The following is a 13,262-nucleotide window of genomic DNA, read 5'->3' on the forward strand; positions in this document are numbered from 1 at the left end:
GAAGGAAAAATGAAAATATGCAAGTGACTCTTGGTTGGAGGTGATGTTCAGTACCTCACACATGTAAGGAATTATCTGGTCCAAAATGTCAGCAGTAGTGCACTGTAAAATTTTGTTTTCAACCATTTCTACTCCATGGATTGAACACAAATGTGTAAAGTCAGTTATCCAAATGATGGGGGAGAGGAGTGTCCAATCTAGAGGTGAATTTAGAGGAAATTATGGCCTAAGAACAATAGCAGTACTTTTAAAGGAGACATGAAATGTCAAGAGTCCTTTCAACAAACTATTTCACAGCTGGTGCTTTGGGGAGTTTTTATCTCACTTCCTCCATTGTTCACATCACTGTGTCTATAGCCACTTTCACTGGACAGACAGTAGTAGACAGCCTCATCCTCAGGCTGCACATTACTGATGGTCAGAGAGGCTGAGTTGGAGGAGCTGTCAATGGAGCCAGAGAACCGATCAGGAATCCCGGATGGTCTTTTGTTATCATTGTAGATCACATTGGTGGGGGATCTTCCCTCGTGCTGCTGGTACCAGTGCACATAATAGCTTCCAATGTTACCACTGCTGTGCTTGCAGGAGAGGCTGACTGTGCTTCCTAGAGACCCTGACACAGAGTTTGGCTGAGTCAGACTAAACTGGCCCCATGACCCTGTAAGGAGAAAATAATAAAAGTCAGTAAGAACAAGGCAACCCCATTCACAGACAAGCCTGTTCATCAAACATTCCAAGCAAGAGGCAGTTACTCTGCCAAAACTCCTTCAGACAACTCACCTGCTAAGTAATAAAGGAAGACAAGGAGTAGTGGAGCCAGAGTCATGGTGAAAACACTCAGATTTGGCTTCCTGATTTCAGTGGACAAGCTATAGCTCAACACCCCTTCTTATCTATCTCTGGGATTCTAGTTGCATGCAAATACCCCTCTTCCAGTGATATTCAAGCCCCTCCTTTTATTTCACACTGAGTCTGACTGATAAATGGAGAGACTGTTTATAAAGAAGGTGTGGGCTTCACCAAGGGGCAGGACAGAAAACCTGAAAATGAATGGAAACAGGAGAGGAGTGGGGAGGGTGGCCATGACTCCCAATGCAACCATATCTTGTTACCTAGTACGGGACTACTAAGGTCCTAACTGCCAACAGTGAGACCATTTGAGAACTCACATAGCCACTCTCTAGAGTCTGAGTGGAACATAAATTGTCCCATAATATAATTCTGTCAATGTCAACTAAAGCAGTGGGTAACCAGGTTACTTTTGCAGAGAGAATCAGTGCCTGGTTTGAGAAGAACTATCATCTTTCACTTTAAAAGTCCTGTAGTTATAATTGTTGCCATTTCTAGGTAAGAATTTATTAGAGGAATGTATTTAAGAGTTTATCTCAGCAGTTAAGAGTTCTTGCTATTCCTGCAGAATATGTGAGTTTGGTTTTCAGCACCCATGTCAGACAGTTAAGAACCTCCTCTGATTATAGCTCTAGGGGATTGGATGTCTTATTTTGGCCTCCTCAGATATCCAGACTCATTTGTTTGCACACACACTTTTTAAAATAATTCTTTAAAAATAAACAAGAATAAAGAGTAGCTTTAATATAACTGCCAAATATTGGGAAAGGTGTCTGGGGTAGCCATACAAGATTTGGGAGAAAAAAATTCTTTGTACATGGCACTTATTAAACTGAAAGATTGCTCTACAAAAATGTATAATTAAAATACGATGAATTTTTCATTTCTAAAATGTGAATAGATTAAAACTTTATTTCATTTTGCAGTTATAAACATTTCATCACTTTTGTTTTTACACACTAAACAAAAATCCAGATTAGCTTCTGATTAAATACATTTTGTGCATACAAAATTTGATGATGAGTGCTACAGACTAAGGCTCAAATGAAGACTATATAATGAAAGTGTGTAAAAGTACAAAATTCCAAAATATACAATAAATTCTGAAAAAAAATGAGAAACATAATCACATAAAAATATCACTTACACTTACACTAATATATGTTATAGATGAAGAAAATTCATCAATTTTAAATCTGATAATGAGTATGCAAAACGTTACACTTAGCAGCCAGAATTGGATCCTGGAAATATGTCTGTGGTATCCCTCCAGGACATCTATGAAACAACCGAACAACATCGGGTAGAAAATAAGCCCTCTTTGTAAATAGCTAAGCAGGAACAGGAAAGAAATGTAAAATGGTTTGAAAGCATATTGAAAAGTAAGTCACAGCAGAAGGAGTCCATACAATGTCAAAGCGATAAGAAGTACATTGCTGTCTACCTCTTCAGCGGTACTAGAAATTGGGCCATGATTCATCTTTAAAAGACCACGTTCATGTGTGCTACCATGGTAGACTTAAGTGCCATTCAGTATCATGGCAGGGTGTTCAGAAATTGCACATTTTTCTAATATTTTGCAGATACATGGTTCTGAAAACTCAAAAGTTATACACCAGTTGGCAATTCAGACCCATGAGCCAGACCTTGTAATTCTTCTCTTTCTGAAAATTTGTGATGTCCTGCTATAAAGAACATAAAACTATATTCTGGTCCCTTCTAATGGTTACAATGAATAACGATCAGGTTAATGTAGGAAATAGTTGGTAATAATTTGAGTAAAACGTTTACTTTGTTCACTAGTGAGGTAGACTTGTAATATAATATCATGCCAGTGAGGTCTGGTTTTAAATTCAATAATTATTTTAAGAAAGAAAATTAAGTTGCTTCACATATGTGTTATATTATAAGTTGTATGCCTACATCAAATATATGACTGATGCAAGCACACGTACACACAGTCAATATATACACTAACTACCATCTGCCACATATTAGGTTGAAAGAAACAGTGAAAATAAAGAAGCTGAATTCGTCATCTAGCATTCTAAGAAAATCCCTTTTCTAACAGTTGAAGATTTGTAGCATTAGAAGAATGAAACAATGGAAAAGAAACTATCAAATTGTATGTGTTGAGATTAGGTTATTAAAATGGAAAATATTTAATTTTCTGTGCTAAGTAGGAACTGTCCAAGAAGTTATGAAATTTTTTGTTACTAGAAATATTTTCCTGAACAATGACTCCATCCATATGAACAAGGAAGTAAAAATCAGAGTTGTGAGTTTACTTTTCATGTGGGCAATGGGACCTAGGCGCAGGGAGGTTCACAGACTAGCTCTTGGGTAAGAGTCCTCAATGGCATCACTACCTGTGCAAATGTGGGGAAGGAAGTAGTGATTTCTGAATAAGTTGGTCTTGTCAGCAGCTTTGTCTTCTCAAGTGCAGTCCATCACTGCCCCCTAATGGGCATGGGCATTTGGATGAGAAGTGGTGGTCAAACTGTTTCTTCCAGGGAAGGAATTGTAGCTGGGCTAAAGAAACATGGGTAGCAAGGAAAGCAAAACCAACAGGCTTCCTGAAATGGCTTCTTCTTGTTCCTAGAAAACTCCTGAAGGAAAAATAGATAAAATGTACAGAGAGCGGGGAGTATTAACACAGAACCAATATGGGCAAGGGGAAGGATACAGGAGCTCTATAAATTACCCAAGCCAACATCTAGTATCTGTGTAACCGACTCCTGTCTTTTCTCATTCTGAATGAATAACGCTGCTTCTCCACTCCTTGGCCTTCTGTATCTCCCAGTCATTCAAATTTTTCTTCGAGGCAGAAAATAAACTTGCCAATTCCCTAAACTTTCCAACACCACAGTTACTTTTCTTGGGGTCTCTCCTCTAGGATTAGACATGACCTTTTCTGAAGCTAATATGCCTAACTGAAAATCACAGAAAAGAACTTGGAATTAAGCCATGACCCAAGAGGCACTCGAAGGCCAAATTCCACATAAGTGAGACTTCTCCATGAGTACATGGCTCACAGATATGGCAGTTTCCTGTTCCCAGAAGACTCTGTGAGGAGAAACTGCATTGAAAGCATAGTTGTGGTGTCTAGAAAGGACAACTATAGGGAAAAGAAGGACCCTGGATCCCTATAACATACCCAACCAGCATATGTTTAACAGACCTCCAGCCTCAGGCTACTCTCTACCTGAATGTCCAAAGCTGTTAAATTTCCTTTTCTTGTGGCTAGGAATATGTCCTTGCCAGGCATTTGATACTTTGTCTTTGACAGGAAATGGACTAGAAAATCCTATAGACAAATATCACCTGTGTTAAAGGAGTGACAACCAAAAGGAAACTAGTTTATTGCTCTGTGATTAGATGGCCAGATGGTGATGTGCTACTTAACAATTATGATTGTTTATGTCACGTTCCTGAAGACATATAGCCAGTTAATCTGTCATCTATTTATCTCAAAGAAAGTATCATTTAATACAGTGGTTCTCAACTGATGGGTCATATATCAGATATTTGGCATATCAGATATTTACATTATGATACGTACCAGTAGCAACAAAATAATTTTTTAATCACCACAACATGAGGAACCATATTAAAGGGTCACAGGCTTAGGTAGAATGAGAACCTGCTGGGATAGACATATTTATCATTGAATATTATAATGGCTGATAAATAATAGACATATTTATCATTGAATATTATAATGGCTGATAACAGAAAATCTTCAGGGTGGTCATCACTGTATTAGATGCTCTTTTTATCACAATGAAATTATTAAACAAAGTACCTATCATGCACCTTCTTGCATGAAAAAAAAAAAGCAGAAAGAATGAAAGCATATGAGAATGTTTGCATCTGAAGGTGGATATGGGGAACAGTCAAGAACATACAGTCAGAGCCAGCATCATCTGTGTTTATGAAGTGATATCTGTCTCCTTCTTATCCACAAAACTGGAAATAGATGTGAAAAACACAAATATTTTGACAGGTGGAAACAAAAGAAACTGATACAAGAATATTTTTCTTTTATTGAAAACATTTTTATATAATATATTCTAATTACAGTTTCCTTTCCCCCAACTCCTTCCATTTTCTCCTCAATTCCCTTCCCTTCTGTATCCATACCCTTCCTCTCACTCATTAGAAAGCAAATACTGACCTAAGAAATGATAATTAAATAAAAATAAAATATAATTACATTTAAAAAATATGGAACAGGAAAAAGCAACCAAATAAGAAAAAAAAATCCAATGAAGAAGTAGAAGAAATGTATATAGATGAAGAAACACAATCATTAACATTTACAGAAATCCCGAAATGGAGCTCTTCCCATGGAAACCGGAGCTACCATTATCATGCAGCAATGAAAATACAACATGGAATAGAAAATCAAAGAAACCAAAAAGAAAAGCTGTCTACTGAGCCTATCAACAGGAGAATACTGGCTGTGGGCAAAACATGAAGATGACAGAGCTTCCAAAACGTGGTTACTAGAGTCAGATTTGATCTGGGTTTGGGCAAACAGGGTGTAGACAGAACAGGAACCTGATTCCAGCCTTCACAGAATGGAGAAACTGTACTTCTATCTAGTTCTTGATATGAAATGCAGAAATAATTCTATCACCTTGGGGATGAGTCCATCCAAAAGTTCCTATGACAGGAATTACATGAGAGCAGTGTTAGAGACAGCAGAAAGTGGCTGTCTGCTAAGTGGCTGTTTCTCCAGAAGATACATTGTGAAGGCAGCTAGTCCTCACAGCTTAGCAGAGGGAACCTGCAAACAGAATGAGAATAAATGCAGTAAGACCAGAGTAGACGTTCCCATGAATTGCTTGTTCTGGTGGGCAATGTCAGGAGGAAGTGAGATGCACATTTCTGCCTTTGACTAGAGGGAAGATCAGGAGGAAGGGCAAACACAGACCACAGCATGAGGGACACTGATCCTGACTGTGCTGTGGGGAGGCCCTGCTCACGTCTCATTGTATCCAAAACTCATGCCAGATCCAGAACCTTTCCTCCAAATGTGTGTCCATCCATGTTTCTTTCCCTCTGCTTCTCCCTCAGCCACAGTGCTGATGCTCAGCTTACACACACCTAAGAGGGTGCAGTTTGATCTATGCTGTAAGGACCCCTCAGGAAGCAGTGATTGCTGAGCAAGGTGAAGGCCTGCTGAAGGAAATTGTCCAAGCTGGGGAACATGCAGCTAGTGATTTTTTCAGTTAAATTTTTAGTTTTTTAATTTTATTACACTTCATTCACTTTGTATCCCAGCTAGAGGCCCCTCTCTCATTCCCTCCCAATCCCACCCTCCCTCCCTCATCTCTTCCCATGCTCCTCTCCCAGTCCACTGATAGGGGAGGTCCTCCTCCCCTTCCATATGACCCTAGCTTATCAGGTCTCATCAGGACTGGCTGCAATGTCCTTCTCTGTGGCCTAGCTAGGCTGCTCCCCTTAGGTGTACAGATTTTAGTATGTTTATTCTATATTATATGTCTAGTATCCACTTATAAGTGAGTATATACCATAGCAGCTTGATTCATAATAGCCAGAACCTAGAAATAACTCAGATGTTCCTCAATGGAGGAATGGATACACAAATTGCGGTACATTCACTCACTGGAATTCTACTCAGCAATTAAAAACAAGGAAATTATGAAATTTGCAGGTAAATGGTGGGTTCTAGAGAAGATCATTCTGAGTGAGGTACCCCAGAAGCAGAAAGCAGCTAGTGTTTTTTAATCATTGAGCAAATGCTGTCTCTTCTATGCCAAAGGTCCCTTAAGTAAATCATCGTTACTGATTTACTAAAATCACAGAGTGCCTGACAGTGCCACCTGCTGGTTACAAGGCACACAGTCACCTTGGCCAAGAGGCTATGTTCATTTTGCATGCAGCTCACCAAATCTTTGCCTCTCTGCTGAAATATCTACAGTATAATTTCTAAGTTGTGTGATTCTGAAATGCAGTGTGTAATTATGTAACTTCTCACACTGAGATTGATCCCTTTCTGCTGTGAATTATGTAAACATGAGCTGTAAATGGCCTCCCACCATCTGGTCCTCAGCCCTCAGAGCAGTTACACTGTGAGAGGAAGATCCAAGGAGGCCCTATGCTCTGTGCTGTGGATTTTCCCCTGGGAGGAAGCAGCTGTGGTAACACTATTACCGGTCAGTTAGCAACTTTATAGGGTTCAGTGAATTTGAACATATGAGGTTGCTGAAGACTTCTGAGAAAGGTCACAGCTTTCTCTGGTGGCTTCATTAATATCAGGATTTGAGGTCTCATTCATTGAACTACTGTTCTATCTTTATTTCTGCACATCTTGTAGACAGGGTAAATTTTGGGTCAAAGTTTTTGTAGGTGGGTTGGGGTTCCCCTGCCTTTACTAGAAGACTGATCTAAGTTAAAGGGTGTTTTTGTCACCCTATGGTTTCTCCTACTAGGAGTCTCTGCTTGAGTCCCCCCTCATAGTCTTCCAAGAGCCACCCTTGGCTTAGCTTGTCACAGAGGAACTACCACCCTCCATTTCTCTTTTCTCTACAAGCCTTCTGTCCTCTCACAATTTCTCCACCGGGATCTGATCTCCACCCTCTTCTCCCTCTTCTACCTTGTTCCCTCTTTTTAGCCATTACCTCTGTCTGTTCTATCCCAATTATACGTGAGATTTAGGCATCCTCTCTTAGATCCTCCTTGGTACTTTCTTCTTTGGGTTTGTGCCTCACAGTATGCTTATCCTGTACTGTATGGCTAAAATCCATTTATAAGTGATTACATACCACGTGTGTCTTTCTGGGTCTGGGTCACCTCATTCGGAATGATCTTCTCTACTTCCATCCATTTGCCTAAAATTTTCATGGTTTCTTTGTTAGTAATAGCTGAATGGTATTCCATTACATAAATGTGCCACAGTTTCTTTATCCCCATTGTGTAGGGGATATCTAGGTTGTTTCCAGAATCTGACTATTGTGAATAAAGCTGCTATGAATAAGTTGAGCAAGTCTCCTTGTATGATTGAGTGTCTTATGCATATATACCGAGAAGAAGTTTGGTTGGTCTTGAGGTAAAGCTAGTCCCAATTTTCTGAGAAAACACCATATTTTTTTGTATTTGTTTTCTATTTGTTTTGTATTTGTTTAAATCTTCATTTTTTTCATACCATATTCTATACATTCAAATTCCTTTTGAATTTGTTTTTTTATTTTTGACAATTTATTTTCTTTTATCCCATGTGTAGCCCCTTCCCTCATCCTCCCAATCCTGCCCTACCATCCTCTTCTCCCATGCCCCTCCCCAGTCCACTGATAGGGGAGATCCTCCTCCCCTTCCATCTGACCCTAGCCTATCAGGTCTCACCAGGACTGGCTACACTGTTTTCCTTTGTGACCTGGGAAATCTGACCTCCACCAGGTGGAGGGGATCAAAGAGACAGCCACTGAGTTCATGTCTGAAACAGTCCCTGTTCCCCCTTACTAGGGAACCCACTTTGAGACTGAGGTGCCATGGGCTATATTGGTGCAGGGATTGTAGGTCCTCTCAATACATGGTCTTTGGTTGGAGTATCAGTCTCAGGAAAGACCCCTGGGGCCAGAATTTTTGGTTCTGTTTCTCTCCTTGTAGAGCTCCAGAACCATCCAGGTCTTTCTATCTCCCCCTTTTTTCATAAGATTCCCTGCACTCTCCTCAAAGTTTGGCTATGATCTCAGCATCTGCTTTAATACATCACTGGGTAAGAGTCTTTCAGAGGCCCTCTGTGGTAGGCTCCTGTCCTGTTCTCTGATTTCGCCCTCTTCCAATGTCCATCCCCTTTGCCTTTCTGCATGAGGATAGATCATCTTACCCAGGGTCCTCCTTCTTGCTTAGCCTCTTTAGGTGTACAGATTTTAGTATGTTTATCTTATATTATATGTCTAATATCCACATATAAGTGAGTATATACCATGTGTGTGTTTCATCCTCACTCAGGACGATCTTTTCTAGATCCCATCATTTCCTACAAATTTCATGATTTCCTTGTTTTTAATTGCTGAGTAGTATTCCAAATTTTGTAAATGTACCACAATTTCTGTATCTATTGCTCTGTTGAGGGACATTTGGGTTGTTTCCAGGTTCTGGCTATAACAAATAAAGCTGCTATGAACATGGTTGAGCAAATGTCCTTGTTGTATATTTGGGCATATTTTGGAGATATGACTAGGAGTGGTATAGCTGGACCAAGGGCTCTACTCACACTCACTGGAGTATGCAGAAAGTGCAGGGCACCATGGTTCAACTATAATTTGGGATAGTATTTAGTTTTCCTATATTGGCTGAGATTTGATTTGTTTTCTAACATGTCATCAGTTTTGGGACAAAAATCCCACGAGCTGCTGATAAGACTGCTAATTCTTTAGCTTTCTAGTAAATGCTGTGTAGATATCTGTTGGTTTTGTTATGCCCAGATTGAAAAGACCCCAAAGACCACCAGAATGCAAGAACAAAGAGCCTTTATTTATGGCTTAAGCTCAGACTTCCCTCTGTCCAACACAGTGGACTAGGGAAGGAGCCCTGAGTAGCTGCATGGCTAGGTTTTTATAATGGTTTGAGCAAGGAACAGGACTTTCCAACTTGGGAGATACATGATAGGTTTGCATTTAGCGGAAGCAAGCTTGTCATAAACTGATTGGTTGGTGCAGATCTAGGGAATAGGAGGCAAGGACTTCATGTAGTGTCCAAGTTACAAGGTGTTCCCAGGTAACAAAGAGTGCTTAGCGACTTTTCAAGGTGATTACTAAATCATTGTTTCTGATTTTTCAGGGAGGTTACTGAGTTATTAAATCTCATTTCCATGTTCTGAGAAATAGAAATATGATCTAAGCAACTGTGGGAACATTAGTAGGAAATGGAAACTCAGTCTGACAGTATCTTATAAAGCCTGTCATGGCACACAGCTGCTGCAGCGCAGATGCTTGGGCCCTTCAGTTTCTTTTGATTTGTAATGTCATTTAACCTAATTCTCTTTTTAAGATTTTTCAGATGACCTTTCTATTGGGAAAGGTGAGCTACTGTGATTACCTAGTAACAATGTATTGGGGTTAACATGTGGACTTACATCTTGTAGTATTTTATTTATGAAAATGAGTAAAGTGTATTTGATATGCATTTCTTCTGACTAATACTATTTTGTCACATATAAGACTATTGATGCCCATTTGTTTTTTAGATCCATTTGCTTGAAATATTTTTTTCCTTCCTCTTACCCTAAGGTGGTATCAATTATTGATTTAATGTGCTTCTTGAAGCCAGCTAAAAGACTTATCTAACCATGTTCTTTTCTTTTTCTGTTTTGTTTGTTTGTTTGTTTGTTTTGTTTTTTGTTTGTCTGTTTTTCAAGACAGGGTTTCTCTGTGTATGCTTGGGTGTTCTGAACTCACATTGTAAACCAGGCTGCCCTTGAATTCACAGCTATTTGCTTCAGCTTTCCTAGGTCTTATTCTGTTTTCTCATCTAATCTGCTAGTTTATGTCATTTACTAGAAAATTGAAACAATTAATATTCAGTTTTTGACAGGTGTATGTATACCAATCCTTTGCACATTGCTTATTATATATTTTTCTTAGCGCTCCTCTCATTATCTATTCCAGCTTTGTTTGTTTCCTGTGACCTTGGGTGACTTCCTGTGATCTCATGAGTGTTCATGCTTCCAGTCAGACTGAAGTAGAGCTGTCTTAGTGGTCCTAACTTCTTTTAATCTGTTTTGGTTATACAAGGCATTTGCTTCTCCCTCTATTTTAATATATAGTTTTGCTGTATATAATAAAATAAATTATCAGTTATCATCTTTTTGAACCAATGATACATCTCTCCAGGTCTTTTAGGCTTTAAAATTTTTTGTCAGACAATTATAGGGTTATTTGAGTTTGCTTGCTTTTCACTTATTTGGTCTTTCTTACTTACAGTTTCAATAGCCTTTCTTTATCTTTGTCCTTACTATTTTAGATTTAATGTGTTGCTGAAACCTGTGTGTCTTGGTCCTTGGAAACCTACCTAGGTATGGCAAGGTTGTAACAAAAGAACCAACACAGGGACACACATAGGATGATGTTGACATCAAGTGGACTTCCTCAGCCTTAACACATAGAGCCTCAGTGTATTGGTTAGATACAACATGGGGGATGCTTAGCTGGTCTAAGTAAGACATCTTGGGGTATGGATACACAGAAGGAAAAGCCAAAGGTTTTAATTGCTTGCACACAGTAACCAATCATCTTTAAAGTGTCATCCTTGGACTCCTAAGGAAACCTTTGGATGACCCTTGTGCCTGGTCCATTTGGGTAAAAGAGTTTATATTAATGTCTTCTGTGAGTTGTTTGAGCATAGGGATAATATTCTTTTGAATTGTACAGGGTGAGCATCTGTAACCAGGTTCTCTTACTTGGTGAAAGAGACAATGTGATCTAGACTTCTAGTGAATTAGGATCCAGGGTAGCAGACGAAAGAATTACCAGAGAAAGCCAGGCTGCAATATTTTTAAAATGAGGAAATGGTGGATGGGACCATGCAACAAATTACAGAACAGAGTACACAGAACTGCTATAGATGCCATGTTGTCCTAGCGCCTGTGGAAAAGTTCCTGGCAGTGAAGGCTGACATGATTTTTTAAGTGGCTTTTATGAACACATCTATTCCAGTTTCATTCTGTTGCAGTAGTAAAGTACCAGGAAATAAAGAACTTAGGAAAGAAACAGAATGCTTCGATTCACAGTTTCAGATTACAGTCCATTATGGTAGGGAATTTAGAGCAAAAGGAGCTTTAGGCTTCTAGTCACATCACACACACAGTCAAGAACCAAGAGAAAGGAATACATACACGATCGTTTGCTGACATGCTTGATGGCACTCGTCTTGACTTCAAGCTTATACATTTGAGGACTATCTGCCTAAACCATGGTGCCACCCATAGTCTTCTTCCCACATCATTTAATTAACATTGTTTAGGCCTCCCTAGTGTAGACAAACTCCCATTGAGACTTTCTGCTCAGGTGATTCTATGTTATGTGAGGTACTTCACTAAAGCTTGTTATCACATAATTGTGAACAAATTTTTTGGAAAAAAAAAACATTTTGTAGCTTCAGTCAGTAGCTTCTATGAAGTTCTCTACAGTTACTGAACAGACACTCTGGGCTTAGGGACATGTAGCCACGTGATAGGAAGACAGTTATGAGGCTGTACCAGAGGATTTGTGTTCTACTTCCCCATCTGCATGTGCCATTGTGGAAATGGTTGCTGAACCACAGAGCACAGTAATACACAGCCTCATCCTCAGGCTGGGCCCCTGTGATGGTGAGGGCAGCCTTGTTTCCAAGCAGGGAGCCTGAGAATCGAGTAGGAACACCTGAGAATCGGTTGTTGGTACCAGTTATAAGACCCGTGTGTAGCTGCTAAGGTTTTTGTTGGACCCAGATGGCATAGTTACTGGTGGTAACAGCCCCAGTACTTGAACCACAGGTGAGTGTGACTGTCCCTCCAGGAGATGTGGTGAGTGAAGATTCCTGAGTCACAACAGCCTGGGACATGGCTCCTGTAAACAGGTGAGAAATCCAGTGGTCAGTAGCAAAGCAGAGACAAAATGTGCACAGTTACATTCTCACAGCAGCCCAGAAGGCCCTCCTGACCTGTGCAGTGAGCCAGGAGTGTGATCAGAAGAGAAGTCCAGGCCATGATTCACAGTCTAGGTCTGTTCTTTTCACGATTGCTCAGTAGCAGACACTGCCATAATCTTAGTATAAGTCCTAACACAGGCGGGGAGGGGACTGTTTGTTAATGCAAATGAGTTCCTCTTCCAGGCTTATTACAAACTGTAAGGTGAAAGCTGCTGAGTTGCCACAAGTTCCTGATCACATTTTAATAAGAACCAAGGCCAGAAGAATTGCTCTTCAGCTGCCTTTGCTTCTCCAGAGTCATAAGTATATGCTGGCAATGTCCTAAAAAGACATCAGCAATAAAATCGTGTTTCACCAAGACTTGCCCTACTCACAAGGTGGACCAATTTTACAATATGCAGGCCAGTGGAAAGGAATGAAAAAGGAGAAAGAAACAAAGTATTTTAAAAAAGCTCAGAGTGTGTAAATTAATGATGGAAAAGTGACTTGTACTTTGTTTTTTCATCACATTTGTCACTTAATGTAAGAAGGTGGGTTGTTTAGAATAATGACTCTAAATAGGTATGGACAAAACATGGTGATGAGGGAGTCAGACTTGACTTGGGTGTAGACACTGACAGGTGCTGACCCTTTTCTCAGCTTTCAAAACATGGAGAATTGTACCTCTATCGACCTCTTGAGAGTTGATCAAGAATAATTCTATCATCTTAGGGCTGACTGGATTCAGATGTTTCTATGAAAGGAACTATATCTGA

At 39.7% G+C, this 13,262-nt stretch overlaps 1 gene segment (V, D, J or C); it reads right to left on the reverse strand.

Annotated features, from left to right (window-relative positions):
• Positions 1–11,979: 11,979 nt before the first annotated feature.
• Positions 11,980–12,594, reverse strand: LOC110565061 (Ig lambda-2 chain V region-like). The segment is given in 3 exon segments: positions 11,980–12,239; positions 12,321–12,425; positions 12,520–12,594. Coding segments are annotated over 3 exon segments (411 nt in total).
• Positions 12,595–13,262: the final 668 nt, after the last annotated feature.

Source organism: Meriones unguiculatus, chromosome 17, assembly GCF_030254825.1.
Source record: "Meriones unguiculatus strain TT.TT164.6M chromosome 17, Bangor_MerUng_6.1, whole genome shotgun sequence".
In the NCBI taxonomy this organism is placed as follows: Eukaryota; Metazoa; Chordata; class Mammalia; order Rodentia; family Muridae; genus Meriones; species Meriones unguiculatus.